The sequence below is a fragment of the Salmo trutta genome, unplaced genomic scaffold, assembly GCF_901001165.1.
Source record: "Salmo trutta unplaced genomic scaffold, fSalTru1.1, whole genome shotgun sequence".
NCBI lineage: Eukaryota > Metazoa > Chordata > Actinopteri > Salmoniformes > Salmonidae > Salmo > Salmo trutta.
The window spans coordinates 2,612-20,829 of record NW_021823061.1 but is presented as its reverse complement, the minus strand read 5'-3'; the positions used below and the strand labels follow the sequence as shown (position 1 = coordinate 20,829).

The following is an 18,218-nucleotide window of genomic DNA, read 5'->3' as shown; positions in this document are numbered from 1 at the left end:
TTTTACTGAGGAGTGGCTTCCATCTGGCCACTTTATCATAAAGGCCAGATTGGTGGAGTGCTACAGAGACGGTTGTCCTTCTGGAGCTCTGTCAGAGTGACAATTGGGTTCTTGGTCACCTCCCTGACCAAGGCCCTTCTCCTCCGATGCTCAGTTTGGCCGGGCGGCCAGCTCTAGGAAGAGTCTTGGTGGTTCCTAACTTCTTCCATTTAAGAATGACGGAGGCCACTGTGTTCTTGGAGACCTTTTAATGCTGCAGCCATTTTTTTTTTGGTACCCTTCCCCAGATCTGTGCCTCGACACAACCCTGTCTCGGAGCTGTACGGACAATTCCTTCGACCTCATAGCTTGGTTTTTGCTCTGACATGCACTGTCAACTATGGGATCGTTATAAAGACAGGTGTGTCCTTTCCAAATCATGTCCAATCAATTGAATTTACCACAGGTGGACTACAAGTTGTAAAAACATCTCAAGGATGATGAATGGAAACAAGATGCACCTGTGCTCAATTTTGAGTCTCATAGCAAGCGTCTGAATACTTATGTAAATAAGGTATTTCTGTTTTTTATTTTTATTTTAACTGTTTTTGCTTTGTCATTATGACATACTGTGGGTAGATTGATGAGGAAAACATTTATTTAATCAATAATTTTAAATAAGACTAATGTGACAAAGTGTGGAGGGGTCTTTCTGAATGCACTGTAAATGTTTTTTATCCTCTTAGGCTATATCATAAACAATTTTGGCAATTTTTTGAAGAGTACGGTTGCAGCTCTTTTCAGGTCTCTCTTCAGGTCTCGTCAGGTCGATTTAAAAACGTGTGTATTTTTGTATAACATTAAATGAATGAAAGCATGCCTACGTCAGTACAGTAGTAATGCCTATTAGGAATACTCTGTCTATCCATAGCTATAAACTGATCTCTGCTCCCAGGTCCTTGGTCCCTGTGTATCGACTCTTATCATCATCAAACCTGAGTAATGTGGCTTACAGTGGCACTGAACTTCTGAAAGCATTAACCAATCATTTTTCTGCTGCATTGCGCATTTTCAATGAAACACGGGATGGGTTGGAAAGAACATGTAAGCAATTTACTTACGTTCCCTGACCATATCCTCTGCCATATGTCTCCATTATTGTTCTATTAATAGCTGGACTTCTTATCGGTTGTTGGATCATAAAGGCTGTGTGGACACAAAACTTGGAACCCACTCCCTGTCGGAGTCTATCTGCTCGGATCTGCCCGGCAGAAATGGGGTTTAGAGAAATCAAGCAAGCTCCACATGATGAGACCAGATGGCTTTATTGCATCAAGGCTTCATCAAAGCAATGCTAAATTCCAATGTAATCTCGGGCGAGCTAGATAGTGCAGATATGAAACAAAGCTCTATGAAAGATGTCATATGTTAAGAGGGGAAACCTTGTTTTAATGTTGTGGCGTCGCTAGTTACTTAGCTAAAGACGTGGAGATGTTGTAGTAGAGGGTGAGAATCTCTCCGCAAGTATCCAGAGTGACTCCAAATTAACATCTTGCGTTTTGTATCAAACACTTCTAATTTAAACTCTAAAACCTCTAAAATTAATTGAATAAGTGTTTAATAAACATGACTGATCAACTATTTATGCTGTATTTAAGGGGAAAAAGCATTTGGAAATGACTCTGTTCAAGCACTGAAATGTATACTGGATTCAGACACGTATCTGTAGATGGGATTTGAATCAATAGGCCTTAGCTTTGTCATAAAAGAGAACTAGCTCGATTCATTTTGTCTATCTGCTGGCTGGCTGGGGCCTGTCATACCTTGAATACATCGTTTCTTTAAGTTCAGTCAGTTTTGTCAGGTATAAATTATGTATAGGATTTAACCTGAAAGTTAAAACAGTCAAACAATACCTTCTTTTGTGAATTCTAATGAATCATTCAAACATGTTGTGGGCCTGGGGAGCTAGATTGCATGCCCCATAGTCTGCCTGTGTCGTTGTCTTCTCCAGATCCAGGTTCGAGTAAAGCCCATATTAAACAAAGCGTTTTGTTTTTTTTTTTGCGTGAAAGAGCGTGTACATGCTGGAATTAGAATGCACAGTGGTGAATGTGAGGAAAAGACGAGCCATCATGCGTTTCAAATTAGAACATCGAGTCTATTTTTCTCACGTTTACGTGAAGCAATGCTGGTAAAGTGAGGAAATGAACTGTTTGTGCATTGACATCTGGAATTGTGAAATGTATAGTTAAAAAGTATCTAAGTGTTTAAGGTGAGCTGCCAGTACCAATAATACATACGCCTATTTGAAAACAATAACTTTATGCCTACCTTTTGTTGATTTTGAGCACGGGCATATAGCCTAGGCAGGCTATGGCTGGGAAACTCCAGGAACTCCGTTCAAGAGAGATTGATGTTATGTAGAAATAAAGAATTTAGCTAGTCTCGTTCTAAGTGCTAGAGTGTATTAGCTACAACTCTCCTGATGTTCCTGAGCCAACATAACAGGAGGCAGGTACGGTGGCTCCCGTAGGACATATATAAGGTGAGTCAAAAGGAGCGCAACAATACTTCACCAGGGCACCATAGCGAAAATCACAAACACAACTGTTTATTATCAATTCTCGTGACCGTTAAGTTGGCATACGCTACGCAGTGCGATGTGACTTGGCGCTCTCTACTCACACGCAAAGTCTGTGTGGTTCCGGCATAACAGTACACTCACATTTAACCCAGAACCACATTTTGTGCTCTTATTTGTACAATCTTACCTTCCTATTTTAAGTGTCAATAAAGTTGTTCTCTCAAAATGCTAGTCCTATACATTTAATTCAACAGCCATCCTCAGTGGTTCTTACACCTGGTTTTGCAGACCGAACAGCAACTAGCTAGCCAAGATGATATTACATAATGATGTTTGTGTTTGTCCTGAAGATTCATTCGAGGGTATATACAGTGCTAGAATACTACCCCTTGTCTTCATTAGACACAGGATGTAATCCTATTGTAGGTCCCATACTGTAGTAGGACAAACAGGACAGGCTTGCACCCCCCTGAGACCCTGACCTTTAGAGTTGGGGTTATGGACTAGACTCATAAAGGATGACTTATGCTCAGAGGTGCTGATAAAGCATGACTGCTCACGCTCAAAGCTGAAGACGTTTGTCTTTTTTTTGTTTTTTTGACCATTCATGGGAATGTGCTAGCTTCATCAAGGCGCTGTGCTGTGCCCTCTTTTAATTTTCAACCCAAATTTGAAGGGAGCTGTTTAAAACCGCTCCAAATGTTGTTCATCTGTTTTGATGGTCCCTCTCGGTCCATTCTGAATGTCATAAAGAGCAGCAACCGATTTATCATCTGGGGTTTCAGATAAACGCCAAGCGTCGTGGACGGGTGAGAGCAAAGTGAACTGCAGTTGACCTGAAAGACTAACAGACATGCCTACGTTCCTCAGCCTAGACTTTTAACCACTTAAAAATAGTTATTCTTTAGGAGCAAATTTGGGGCGGTAGGTAGCCTAGAGGTTAGAGCATTGGGCCAGTAACCGAAAGGTTGCTCGATCGAATCCCCAAGCTGACGAGGTAAAATTCTGTCGTTCTGCCCCTGAACAAGGCAGTTAACCCACTGTTCCACGGTAGGCTGTCATTGTAAATAAGAATTTGTTCTTAACTGACTTGCCTAGTTAAATAAATACAATTTATTTTAAAAATTACCTGGCAGCTCTCTACAGTCATAATTCTAAAGTCAAATTTCTGTCATTATTTTGTGTTATTGACTGTACGTTTTGTTTATCCCATGTGTAACTGTTATTTTTGTCTCACTGCTTTGCTTTATCTTGGCCAGGTCGCAGTTGTAAATGAGAACTTGTTCTCAACTGGCCTACCTGGTTAAATAAAGGTTAAATAAATAAAAATAATACAATTAAAAAATGAACTCTTAGTCACACTGACCTTTTTCTGTTCACACTAATGATGTACTCATCCTCAAATGCCTACAGTTAAGAATACTGCATTAATAAAGCAGAACTTGTACTCCACGCCAAGCAGCTCCTAGCTACATATTTGTTGACTGCAAATGTTTATTTTTTTTGTACATGTGGTTTTATAAATAGGCTATGTGTTTGAGAATTCATTTCAACATTGTTTCTACCAACTGGCAAGCAGGCAAGACAAATATTTGCTATCTTAATTGTTAATTTTTTTTATGAGGACTTTGGCTTCTCCATAAACTCTTTGGATTTAAGTACATTTTTCTGTGCGATTGTATTCCACACAGAACGTGCATTTTACAGACAAAACATGCTGTAGGTCGTCTCATCTTCGTTGTTCTATTCAATAGCTTATTACAACCATCAAACCACTCTCTTTATGTAGGCGTGTGATATTTCCAAGGATGTGGCCCCAGACAGGATGCTCTAGGCGTACTGCATCCTGCAGGTGATCTATCCTGGGTCTTTGGCCAAGAGTTGGGTTCCGCCTACTCTCTGGCCCCTATCCCGCCCCCCCCCCCCCCCCCCCCCCCACACACACACACACCTCTCTCACCTTCTCATTTGGTTGTGGCTTTGCAAATATAAAGCCTTGCACGATGGTAGGCTATTTTAATCGGAAAACATGGTGATGGGGTGCTACTTGGCAATGGAAAAGCATCTCTTGGCAGCAACGTGATTACTACATTGATTGTCAACTTGGTTCAGGTGATAAGATAATATGGGTATTTGATTGCATGCTTATCTGGATAGCATTTCAACAATGGACAAAGAATAATCCTGCCTGTCTTGTTGATCTGTTATGCAGTCATGCATCAAATAGCAGCACTTTAACTGGAGTTTCCCTGCTTTAAAAAAAAAAAGGAAATTTAACCAGGTAGGCCAGTTGAGAACAAGTTCTCATTTACAACTGCGACCTGGCCAAGATAAAGCAAAGCAGTGCGACAAAAACAACAACACAGAGTTACACATGGGATAATCAAACGTACAGTCAATAACACAATAGAAAAATCTGTATACAGTGTGTGTTTTTGCAGTGGCAGTGTCCGATGAATTCCGTCCATTGCACATACTAGATTTATAGGGTTCATCATTTTTTTTAAAGTATGAAATAATAAGTCATTGAAAATAGATGAATGAGAGGCTGTGACAGTAAAAAGGAGCATTTTTTTCTTTATACATGTAAGATTCATTTTTTGAACCCTGAGTTCTAGTGTGTTATTCAGATTATTCGATATGCGGTATTATATATGATTAGCTAATGTTTCAAACATTTTGTGACGCATATTGGACACAGGTCTGCCATATCACATCATTAACCTTCATAAATGTACTCTCTCTCCCAATAATTGCCTCTATATTAATCATTTTTCGGAATGATAACAACCAGGATGTTTAAAATCTCATTTAATTTAGCCTCCTGTCTAGATTGAGATGTGACGATTTCTTGGGTCGTTTCTTCTTAGACTGCTTTCATATACCCTTTTTTATAGTGTACCAATTAAGCACAGTGTCTGTTGGAATTCTGTAGAAATGTCCTCCAGTAGACGGCAGACTTTGTTGGGCATGATAAACCTGTAATCAGAATGTGTGTCGGCTTTATTGTGCTGGTGAGGGAATGATACAGGATGGTTTTGACAGTGGCTTCCACTCAGCAGGACCTGGCAGTTGTTGATAAGACAGCCAGCTCTGCAGCCCCTTAAAAGGCACATTGGTGTGGAGTAGAATGAGTCGGTAAGACGGTAAGGGGAGAAAAAAGCCCTCTGCCTTTGGCAATTACTTCAACCATGCAGTTTCCTCACCATTACGTCAAAAACCCCAGAATCCTTTTAGTCAGAGCTGTGCTGGTAAAAGCGTTCCGAAGGAGACAATTCCACCCGCACCTTCTGGGGCTTCCTTATCCCTACAGCTCAGAAACTGAAGTTAACTCTGTTGTGAAAAACTAGCCACCACAACTCTGTTTGTCAGATGCCAATCTGTCAGTCTGCTGTGTAATATATGTATTTTAGTCCAACTATATAAAAGACTCAGAAACAGTTAGTCAATGTTTCCCATTTAATATAGGTAGCACTGTGAATTTCAATTTGAAATACCATTCTCGCCCTGAAATAATTTTGTTTTGGAGAGAAACTATCGGACCTCAACATTTGAGATATTTACAGAGTTTGCATGACAGAAGTCTGATGTGACTGTGCCTGACCTGAGATGGAGAAATGGGGTAAAAAAACAACTCAAGCAATTCTGTCATCTTGGCAAGAACACAGGTCTCCACTATCACGTCTTTGTCTCTCTCTTTGTCACAACTTGAGTATGAAAGAAGGGCTTGCTCAAAGGTGACCAGAGGGGCAGCTGGCTCAAAGGTGACCAGAGGGGTTTTGAAACATTGCTGAAAGTAAATTTGTGGGTACTTTCTGCCGGTATTATATCTTAGAATTTTGCCCTTGGTGTATAAAACTATAACTCTCCAGTTTTTTATGCCCAATTTTCTGATAATTTTTTTCTTCAATTCAAAATGAGGTTAGTTTTTTTTAAATCTGTGAATAATTGTATTAATCATTACATGTTGTATGGCAGAGGAACAAATATGTTTTGAGAGTGAATTCCAACAGAAAACAGTGACACAATGCATTTCTTTTGAAGTGCCTAATAATATACTGAACAGCAATATAAACGCAACGTGCAAGAATTCCGAAGATTTTACTGAATTACAGTTTAAATAAGTAAATCAGTCAATTGAAATGAATTCATTAGGCAGTAATCTAGGGATTTCACATGACTGGGAATACAGATATGCATCTGTTTGTCACAGATACCTTTTAAAAAAAGTAGGGGCGTTGATCAGAAAACCAGTCAGTATCTGGTGTGACCAACATTTGCCTCATGCAGCGTGATATGATTTATTAGGATCCCCATTAGCGACACATCTCCTTCGCATAGAGTTGATCAAGATGTTGATTGTGGCCTATGGAATGTTTGTCCCACTCCTCTTCAATGGCTGTGCGATATTGGCGGGAACTGGAACACTCTGTCATACATGTCGATCCAGAGCATCAGGATTGTCACAGTATCGCTGTGCGTTCAAATTGCCATGGATTAAATGCTATTGTGTTTCTTTGTCCGTAGCTTATGTCTGCCCAAACCATAACCCCACCAAAGCCATGGGGCACTCTGTTCACAGCGTTGACATCAGCAAACTGCTTGCCCACACAACGCCATACACATGGTCTGTGGTTGTGAGGCCGGTTGGACGTACTGCCAAATTCTCTAAAACAACGTTATGGTAGAGAAATGAACAAACAATTCTCTGGCATCAACTCTGGTGGACATTCCTGCAGTCATGGCAATTGCACCCTGCCTCAACTTGAGACATCTGTGGCATTGTGTAATGATCATGCTGTTTAATCAGCTTCTTGATATGCCACACCTGTCAGGTGGATGAATTATCTTGGCAAAGAAGAAATGCTCACTAACAGGGATGTAACAAATTGTGCACAGAACTTGAGAGAAATAAGCTTTTTGTCTGTATGGAACATTTTTTGGGATATTTTATTTCCGCTCATGAAACATGGAACCAACACTTTACATGTTGTTCAGTGTAGAACCATTCAAACCTAATGTGAATCAACTTCAAACAAATCAGCCAAAACAAATGATCTCAAAGACTTACTTTGAGATCCGATTTGATAGTAAGTAACTAAACTATGGACTGGCTTTTAATGAATTGGCCAACCTTTAAAACAAATAATGTCTTGTCCCTGGGAGCTCACATTGGAGATGATTTTCAATGTAGAGCAGAGGGACCTGAGCTCTGAGCAACACATGACTAGTATGGAGACTGCTGGAGGTGCCTGGCCTTGTGGTGCTCTCTGTAGACACATTGTTTTACCGTTCCCCCTGCTGGAAGTTGGTTTCCCTTCACTTCTCACTAATTACAACGGGGGAAGTTTATCTTTCCTGTCTGCAGTAGCATGCGTCATTATAACAATATCCAGGGCAGAGCTCCTGACTTGGCTTTTGACTTGGCTAACGAAGGACTCTCAGACGTTTCGCTTCATAACAAAGCTTCAGGGTGCCATTATGTCGAGTACATAACTTTGTGTGTGTGTGTATATATAGATTTTTATATGAGCCGAAACTGAGTATATTTTTTCCAAACCATCTCTGTCTCTGCACTTTACTGTGAAGTGTAAAGTAATTATATTGTAGGACCCTCCTGTATGCTAATGCAGTGCTAATCTGGTCCTTAGCGAGTGTCTTAATGAGGCCGACGTGCCCTCCGTGAGTGCTGCATTATGGAAATAACTTGCGTCGTGGGACAGCAGAAATGTAGCCTTATTTCCACTTTTAAAGCTTTCCTAACAAGGTATGTTGTCCTTTGAGGCCACAAGCAGAACATAAACAAACACACTAATGACTTGCATGGGGAGACTTCACAAGTGGGTCCATGTTTCAGACAAAGTAACAGATGGTGGTAAATGGGCCATGGTGGATAAACTATTAAGCTGCTGGACTAGAGAAGAAGTCCGATCCATGTACTTCGACTTGTTGTTCTGAAACGAATCAAGATTGTACGTAGGCACTGTTCTATGTCATATTCTATGCCTAGTGCAGTGGAACATGTATGTTGATGTACTTGGCTGAAAAAGGAATCAATTTGGATTCATATTTTCCACCGAATGAGCATGTCAGAGCCTGCCGTGCATAATGTCTAGTGAAGATAATTCTCATCTGTGGTTATATTTAGGGAAATGCTTTAACCAGATTAAAACTAGAAATATATGTGCTGTATGGAGCCTTATCCCAATACTTTTATCAAAGAAAATACAACTTGATTCATTTGCATGTATTTATGCCAGCTTCTATACCAAATATGAAATGTTCGTTGGCTAGGCCTCTCTGTCCGCTGCTAGGCCTCTCTGTTAGGCCTCTCTGTCCGCCGCTAGGCCTCTCTGTCCGCCGCTAGGCCTCTCTGTTAGGCCTCTCTGTTAGGCCTCTCTGTTAGGCCTCTCTGTCCGCCGCTAGGCCTCTCTGTCCGCTGCTTTGAATCAAAGTGTTGAGTGTTATTACAGCCTGTCAGTCTGAGTAAACAGGAGGGCCTCACTCTTTCCTCTGACATCTGCGCTGTCTCCTCAAACACTGCCAGCTTTGAAACACTGGAAGCTCCCCGCGTTGCTTTAAGGAAAACACTGATGCTTGTTTCCAGACAAAATAAAGAGCTGCTCTCGGTCGTTACAAGGGCCAGTTGATTTCTCATGTGGTAGAGCAGTTACCAAAGTCAGCCTTTCGAAATGAGCTCAGACAGAGAGCAACAGCACCCAGCCACAGCAGCCCCCAGAGAGAAAATTGGTCATGAAGTTAAGATGCATCAGAAGCACCGCAAAGCTTACTGCCTGATGAGAATGTATGTTTAGATGTGTTTTAGATTAAACCCGAGGAGATACGTCAACCTCCCCCTTTTGGATCTAAGATGATGAGAGAGAGATGTAGGATCTGGTGGTTTGTTTGAGTTGAAGTCAGGAAATCTGCTTGCGTTGGGTTTCATCCTTTTGTAAACGTCTTGGTTGTATTGGTTCAACATGACTTGTCAAGGCCATTCTCCAAAAAAGAACCAGTGCATGAGTTGACAGAACAGCCGGCTAAGTGATTAACAGGGAGTGTCACAACGTTGTACCTGCATTGCCCCTGGAGTATTACTGTTGTGCAGAGGTCAAGGGAACCAGAGAGGAGGAGACCTCATTCCCATGTTGAGAGGGGGTGGGGGCACCGGGAGGGAAGGCAAGGCCTAGCTGGTGCCCAGAGATGAGGCCTGCTCTGAAAGAGGCCTCTGTGTGGCAAGGCCTGTCATTACAGCTCTTTGGCTAGGCGGCGGCCGGGGACAATCCCAGCCTTTGTGCTCTTTTATTGCGCCAGGCTGCGTACTGTACTGAACGGCAGTGGGAGAGGCGTGTGAAAATCCCCTCCGCCCCAGATAGACTAGGCTACATTTAGTCAGCTGGGGTTCAGTAAGACTAGGGTACAGTCAGTCAATTAGCTAGGGGGGACACTTCTTCTATTTCATTAACTGCTAAACAAAATGACCCAACAATTTCACCGGAGGCTTCTACCTCAGACCAACATTAACCTCTCAAAGCATTCAGGGTTTTGTGTTGTGGTTGAGCAATGCAGATTAGGTTGGTCAGGAGTCGGATGTGTGCGCTGCATGTCGTGGTTGGAGCACAGCGACGGCCTCATTGTTATTGAAGTCACCACAGAGGATGTGGTTTATTGTAATCAAGCACTAACAGGGAGTCTGCCTCTGACATCATTAGTATACAAACCAATAGGCAAAACTGCCATTGTTATTTTCATTTGACCACCGAGGACATCCTTTGTATCCCAAATATCTGTGCAATTCATAAATATATGCTCATCGTCGAGTACGAGCTTGGTGTGTCAGTCAAAACTGGTGTTAAAAGACACAGAGAATGTTTTCTTTGATATCCTATGTCATGAACATATATTCTAATCTAGAGAAATCCTCTTGTCTCTTGCATCAGGTTTTGACATCAGAAAGGGTCTTTATTTAAACATCCTTATTCTCCAGAAAGCCCGAGTTTCCATTTGTAACAGTCTGATAACACAATCCATTCAGGAGTGCTGCCATTAGGATCGTCTGCTGTCTGATGTGTCCTCTGTCTGATCCTCTGTCATTTTTTTTGTTTATCTTTCTGCAGTGCTCAAGTCTGGCTGGCAGAGCATGTAGACATATGCTCTCCTATTCTCTAATTGGATCTTTGTATTCATCCGGGGATTGACTCGACTTAGCTTTCAACAAATGTCAATCCAATCTTGCAATGGATGGATGCTTCCCTGGTAACCTGTTATATGTGGGCTTCTGGTAGCCTGTTTATATGTGGGCTTCTGGTAGCCTGTTTATATGTGGGCCTCTGGTAGCCTGTTTATATGTGGGCTTTCGAAATGCAGGCAGAGCTAGAAGAAAAAGCAGCTCTCTGCCCCTGGGCTTCTACAGCAGCAGGATCAAAGGTGTGAAAGACGTAACATCACAGTCCTGCCTCTGCACAGGCTCGGCAGGAGCAACGCTTCACCCCGTCATGCTTCTGTTCTGTGAAGACATATCAAAACAACCTTGTCAGTTGTGATTGTTGCGAAAGCCCATGGTTTCCAGTTAATGGTCATAAACCACAGTGTCCCTCTGTGACATCTAGAAGTCACTCACTTCTCCCTGTACCAAGACCAGGCATTAGAATCCAGACTGGGCCTCTGGTGACTCCAATCAGAAGAGCTCTGAGTGGCAGATTGGCACATTGGCCCCCAGCCTGGGGCCCCATCAGCTCAGTGGGCGTAATCTACACATCTCTGACTGCGTGCTGGGGACCACAGCCAGGAATTTGCACAAACCCTCCATCTATTTATGACAGTTGAAAATCCCATTGAATTGTTGTAAATATCCGACCTATTGTCCTCCTGGCATGTTTATTGTGTGATGGAATTTAGGGGATGTAATCTCTCCCGGGGCTGACCACTGTCTCCAGACAGACACTGACAGACACAGATAGGTGCAGACAGGCAGGCAGACACACACACTGACAGGCAGGCAGACACACCAAACCGACAGGCAGGCAGACACACGACAGCAGGCAGACCACACACCGACAGGCAGGCAGCACACACCGTACAGGCAGGGCAGAACAGGCAGGCAGACACACACCGACAGGCAGGCAGACAGGCAGGCACACCGACAGGCAGGCAGACACACACACCAACAGGCAGGCAGACACACACACCAACAGGCAGGCAGACAGGCAGGCACACCGACAGGCAGGCAGACACACACACCGACAGGCAGGCAGACACACACACAACAGACAGGCAGACACACACACCAACAGGCAGGCAGACAGGCAGACACACCGACAGGCAGGCAGACACACACACCGACAGGCAGGCAGACACACACACCGACAGGCAGGCAGACACACACACGACAGGCAGGCAGACACACACACCGACAGGCAGGCAGACACACACACCGACAGGCAGGCAGACACACACACGACAGGCAGGCAGACACACACACCGACAGGCAGGCAGACACACACACCGACAGGCAGGCAGACACACACACCGACAGGCAGGCAGACACACACACCAACAGGCAGGCAGACAGGCAGGCACACAGACAGGCAGGCAGACAGGCAGGCACACCGACAGGCAGGCAGGCAGGCACACCGACAGGCAGGCAGACACACACACCGACAGGCAGGCAGACACACACACCAACAGGCAGGCAGACAGGCAGGCACACCGACAGGCAGGCAGACACACACCGACAGGCAGGCAGACACACACACCCACAGGCAGGCAGACACACACACCGACAGACAGGCAGACACACACACACCGACAGGCAGGCAGACACACACACCGACAGGCAGGCAGACACACACACCGACAGGCAGGCAGACACCACACACCAACAGGCAGGGCAGACAGGCAGGCACACCGACAGGCAGGCAGGCAGGCACACCGACAGGCAGGCAGACACACACACCAACAGGCAGGCAGACACACACACCAACAGGCAGGCAGACAGGCAGGCACACCGACAGGCAGGCAGACACACACACCGACAGGCAGGCAGACACACACACCAACCAGGCAGGCAGACACACACAACCAACAGGCAGGCAGACAGGCAGGCACACGACAGGCAGGCAGCAGCACACACACCAACAGGCAGCAGACAGAAACCTTTCCCCAGGAGTCAGGCCCTCCAGGGGGACGTGGCAGGAAGACTGTTGACTTGTATATTGATCTGAGTGAATGTCAGATTTGGACTTTTCATTTACGTTTGTCATGCAACATAATGGTTGTGTTGACACGTGAGTGAAGAAGTTTGATAGATTTCATGATGACCTAAACGTCCAACACGTTGGCTTTTACCAATTCCACTCCAAGTGTGTGTTTTCCCGACTCATCAGACTATTCAATAAGCATTCCAGCAAGCATGAAAATTATTTTCTTCTCACCTTCAATTAAAAGACAAATTACATTGACAATTGAGCAGTTTTCATGTCCTTGTGTTGGTAACAAAATATTACAGCTTTCTCCCTCACATTCATTTTGCTGTCACCTGTGAGAAATGATTGACAGAAATTATACTTGAAGGGAATTTAAATTTAAAAAAGACAATTTCATAGTCATCTCCAGCACCACCCCAACATCGACATATGTGAAAATGTTTCTATGTTTTGTAGTAAAAAAAAGATTGAGGAAGATAAGTGATTCCAATGACATCCTCAACCAATTAGTAGACAATTAGTAAGCAATGCCTACTCAAAATTGGTTAAAATCACACAATGCAGACCGATGTCATTGGAAACCCTCATCTTTCTCTATCTGTTTTACTACAAAACATAGAAACAGCTGCGTTTTCACATATGTTGATGTTGGGGTGTATTTGGTATTTTATTAGGATTCCCATTAGCTGTTGCAGAAGCAGCATGGTGCTGGAGGTGATGATATGAAGTAGTATATTTTTGACATTTCTGTTTAAGAGCATATCCCTCCGAGCAGCTCTGCAAATACACAGGGATGTCTGACATTTTGTGCCAAAACAGACAGCACCATACACCTTCAAGCTGGCTTTTTAAGAGCTCTGTGTCCATGGCAACGGTTAACCCAGGAGTTGGATGTTTTTATTCATAATTAAGAATGTTTTGGGAGCTGAGGGTGAGATGCCAGAAACCCAACAGCTCTGCCTCCTGTTTCTGTCAAGATTTCCATCAACAATTTACAAGGCAAGAGCATTCAAAATGGCCTCATTTAACTGTCAAGCCACATAACCCTGCAAAACGTGTATGTCTTGCATATTTATTTAGGGGGTTCATATTGATTTCCAGGGAAGTCTGTACGTTCCCAATGAGTCCCGTTCACCCAAAGTATACAGCAAGTATTCAGTAGGGTACATGCATAGTTTTTTATTTAACTAAGGCAAGTCAGTTAAAAACAAATTCTTATTTACAATGACGGCCTACCCCGGCCAACCTGTGCGCCGTCCTATGGGACTCCCAATCACTGCCGGATGTGATACAGCCTGGATTCGAACCAGGGACTGTTGTGACACCTCTAGCACTGAGATGCAGTGCCTCAGACCGCTGCGCCACTCGGGATACAGTACATACATATGGGATTGTATTGACAAATAAACATGATCAATACGTCAATTTAACTACAGTTTAGCTGTTTGTAAGGATTTGACATTCCCGTTCTCTCTCTAGGTATCTACCGAGTGTTCTCTGACCATGTTTTTTATTCTTCGTGTTTTTTTCTCTTTCTTCGCTTAAATCAACATTTTATCTCTGACATGGTGTTTTTTATTTAGGTCCAGTGTTTAATGGTTTGGATGGTTAGGGTGATGTGGCACAAGTAGGAGCAGTCTTGTATTATCGCTCTGTGCTTTTATCACTAATAGCAATTCTCCTTTCCATAGCACTAGGGCTCCATAAAGCTTTGACAAGTGTTGCAAATCAGATGTTTTTTAGTGCACAATAACAAATAATTCATGAAAAGTGCATTTTTATGTCAACCTTTCCTCACCTGCTGAGATTAGGCGTATCATAAAATAACACTACCTGCTGCTTGAATATCATCGGATAAGTTGACATAACATGAAATCATAATGATTCATTTACAAATCATAGATCAACCTCTATGGCAGCACTTCAAACTGTCATCTTCCATAAATTGTACCCAAAACGGGTTGTTTCTCTTCAATACCTTGTTCCCAAAATGGGTTGTTTCTCTTCCATACCTTGTACCCAAAGGTTATTTCTTCACCAATACATAATTGAATTGTCATTCTCTGTCAGGAAGCCCATGCAAACAGAGAGATGCAGCGCAGTGGTGTATCTCCTGATCCTCTTGTTCTAGCTACCTCAATGTTTCATGTGCTCTTGAGGTATACCCTTAGTGTTAGCCCAGATCTGTCAAATCCTACTCAGGCCTTGGTGCTGAAACACTGGGCTGGGTTTTAAACCGTGCCTCCCTCTCCATCACCACCAATGACATGTACACTGACACCTCCAAACACAGCCAACCCCTCTGTGACTCAGACAGGCAGACAGACAGGCAGGCAGGCAGACAGACAGACCACATTGATGTTTAGGATCCCCCTTGATACATGTCAGTGGAGAAGATCACGTCCTCACCCTTTAGGACTGTCCTCTGGTTCACCTCCCCATCACAGGAGGTTTGTTGGCTATTTTAGAGTTCAACCAGCTCTATGCATCATCCTGAGGTCTCTGGAAACCAACAAATCTAAGTATTAAGGGGTGAAGATTGAATGGGCAATTCTAAAGCCAATATGCTTTGGCATTGTCATCTTTTGGGATTTTTGTGGATGTTGCTTTCCGGTTCATTCCCACAATTCATTTGCCACAATATAATATTTGACTTGTGTCACTATTTATAATGTGCAAATATGGTTGCACAAAAATCTGTTACCTTGTCAAACCTCAATTCAAGTGTGGGTGGATGGGTGGGGGTCTGTGTGTGTGCCCTACATTTTCATGTTCGCTACATACCAAGTGGGCTTTGGCGAGAGACAACATTTCCCCTTCTCTTAATTATGGATGATAATGTTGGGTCTAATTAATATCTGTTTTCATTAATGTGCTTCTGACACATTCCATCCCCCATTGTGTCTTCAGCCCCACAGCTCCGGCTACTTTGTGTGTGTGTGTGTGTATACATGTTGTGTGTGTGTGTGTGTGTGTGTGTGTGTGTGTGTACAACCCAACACTGGGATAATCTCCACAGCAAAGTCTTGGTTTGATTAACTTCCTTGGTATCTTATTATTTGTTATTTTTTTCACAATATATTTCCTATCTTTTATAGTTGCAACATATACAGTGTTGGTTCCATGTTTCATGAGCTGAAATAAAGATCCAGAAATGATCCATGCGCACAAAGGCGTATTTCTCTCAAATTTGTGCGCAAAGTTACATTCCTGTTAGTGAGCATTTCTCCTTTGCTAAGACAATCCATCCACTTGACATGTGTGGCATATCAAGAAGCTGAATTAAACAGCATGATCATTACGCAGATGCACCTTGTGCTGGGGACAATATTGTTTTAGAGAATTTGGCTAGTACTTCCAACCAGCCTCACCACCGCAGATCACGTGTATGGCGGCGGTTTGTTGTTGTGAACAGAGTGCCCCATGGTGGCGGTAGGGTTATAGTATGGGGCAGGCATAAGCTACGGAAAACAAACACATTGCATTTTATTGATGGCAATTTGAATGTTCAGATACCGTGACGAGATCCTGAGGCCCATTGTCGTGCATTCATCCGCCAGCCTCACCCCATGTTTCAGATGATAATGCACGGCCCCATGTCGCAAGGATCTGTACACAATTCCTGGAAGATTAAAATGTCCCAGTTCTTCTATGGCCTGCATACTCACCAGATTTGTCACCAATAGAGCATGTTTAGGATGCTCTGGATTGACGTGTATGATAGCAAATTGACTGATATGAACTTCAACTCAGTAAAATGTTTCATTGTTGCATGTGTGCGTTTTATATTTTTGTTCAGTGTACATGCAGTGATGGAAATTACTTACTGGACGGTATGTGTACTTACTTTCAACAGAAGTGCACAAATAATTGAACGAGAGTGTTGATTTTTTTATAGAGAGCGGAGGGAGTGTTTGTTGGCCGTGATGTTGGTTGACTCATGGTGAATCTTCCTTGTCTTCCAGAGTGTGGTGGAGAAAGTGTTGTGGAGTTCAGCCACCAGGAGTTACTTCAGTTCTACAACCAGGTCAGTGCTGCACGTTGGTTCTGCTTTCTGACTGACTCCTTAACACCCGCAGGCATGTTGCCTTTCTCCTAATTGTCAAGGCATTCTCTGTCTCCTTGCAGCTAGAGACGGTTCAAGCCCAGTTGGACTCCCTCACCTGATGCGGGTGACATTCTATTTTTATTTGATGACAGCTATGGAAGAAGCAGTGTTGTCATTAAAATTCCCCATGCACACTGACAGGACACCTATCATAACAATGTGATGGTATAATGAGGGAGATCGCACATTCCCTGTTTGTTGAGTGCAAGAATGTGTGTGTGTGTGTGTGTGTATATAACTGTAATCCAACTACATTTCATCCTTCAATTAAACTATTTTTCTACCTGTGTTTTTCCGATGTGCAACATGAATGTTGTTGTTGAAATTCAGGCAATGTTATTTTTAGGAATGTTGATGAAATGTTACTAATGTACAAACACAAAACATGATATCATGTATATGTAATCTAAAGCACTAGAGGAATATAAAAATGTTGTAATTCTGAAAAGTGGCATGTTATTTCTTCTCTTACCCCACCTGTAGTTTTCATCAGATAGAGGTGCAGAGGCACAGTTCAAATCCTCATCTCCACACTTAGCAGGACAGACATTCCCGAAATGAAGCACATTATTTTCAATAGTTTTACAAAATGGAAGCCATATTAAATGAAGCGTATTGTCCAACAGTCAAGGTTTCACCAAAACAGACAGCTACAGGTTTTTCTCTCCCAGGGTCTCACGTTTTCCCTTCCTCCTCACATAATACCTGTCAAGTTCACATCGCTCTGAACAAAAAGAAGAAACCGTTTCCCCGCCTCTCCTCCTCTAGAGAAAGACAGTAAAACACTTTACGGCCTTGTATCAATTTATGAAGATTTATTGAGCGAAGTTTTCATTTCAATTTGCTGTTTCCTACTTAACAATTATGTAGCCTTTGGTTGTTTTTGTATCAAACTTAGCAGGCAGCGTCTGTGTTAATGGGATAATAAGCATGTAGAATGGGCTCTAAAGCCGTTGTAAAGCGGATGAGTTAGTCACTCGCTTAAGAATAGGTTCTGGCAGCCGCTCCATGCTCCTCTGCCGCAGGCAGGACAATTTGGAGAATAGCTGGGGAAAAAAATGAAACCTTTGCTCTACTTTCGTCCTCTTTGGAGTGAAGCTACCAGGCAGTGAGCACTCTGAACCTGATGTTGAAATGCAAAAAAATTCCAAAGTCACCCCTCTCTATAAAACCTCTCAAGACCTCTGTAACGACTGCTATTTTACCCAATTTACAGTTTTGCCACCATGTGAAAAAATCACCAAAGTCACTGCCTGAGGGAGCTGTGTGTCCTACAGCATGGGGAACAGATGGCTGCTCGCAGCCTGCCGTGGAGAAAAAGGATCCGTTCTGAGTCTCC

The 18,218-nt window shown here is 43.1% G+C and overlaps 1 protein-coding gene across 2 annotated transcripts in view; it reads left to right on the top strand.

Annotated features, from left to right (window-relative positions):
* The window catches only part of LOC115188646 (COMM domain-containing protein 10-like), a 39,486-nt gene extending 22,424 nt beyond the window's left edge, over window positions 1-17,062 (top strand). Inside the window, exons 6-7 of one of the 2 annotated variants that reach the window (XM_029747382.1) lie at window positions 16,737-16,798; window positions 16,900-17,062. In XM_029747382.1, coding sequence (XP_029603242.1) covers window positions 16,737-16,798; window positions 16,900-16,903 — 66 coding nt within the window. In that variant the 3' untranslated portion in view covers window positions 16,904-17,062. Of the gene's footprint in view, window positions 1-10,683; window positions 10,791-16,736; window positions 16,799-16,899 lie in introns of those variants that run through there. The other variant, XM_029747381.1, reaches the window with a different exon arrangement.
* The last annotated feature ends 1,156 nt before the right edge of the window (window positions 17,063-18,218 follow it).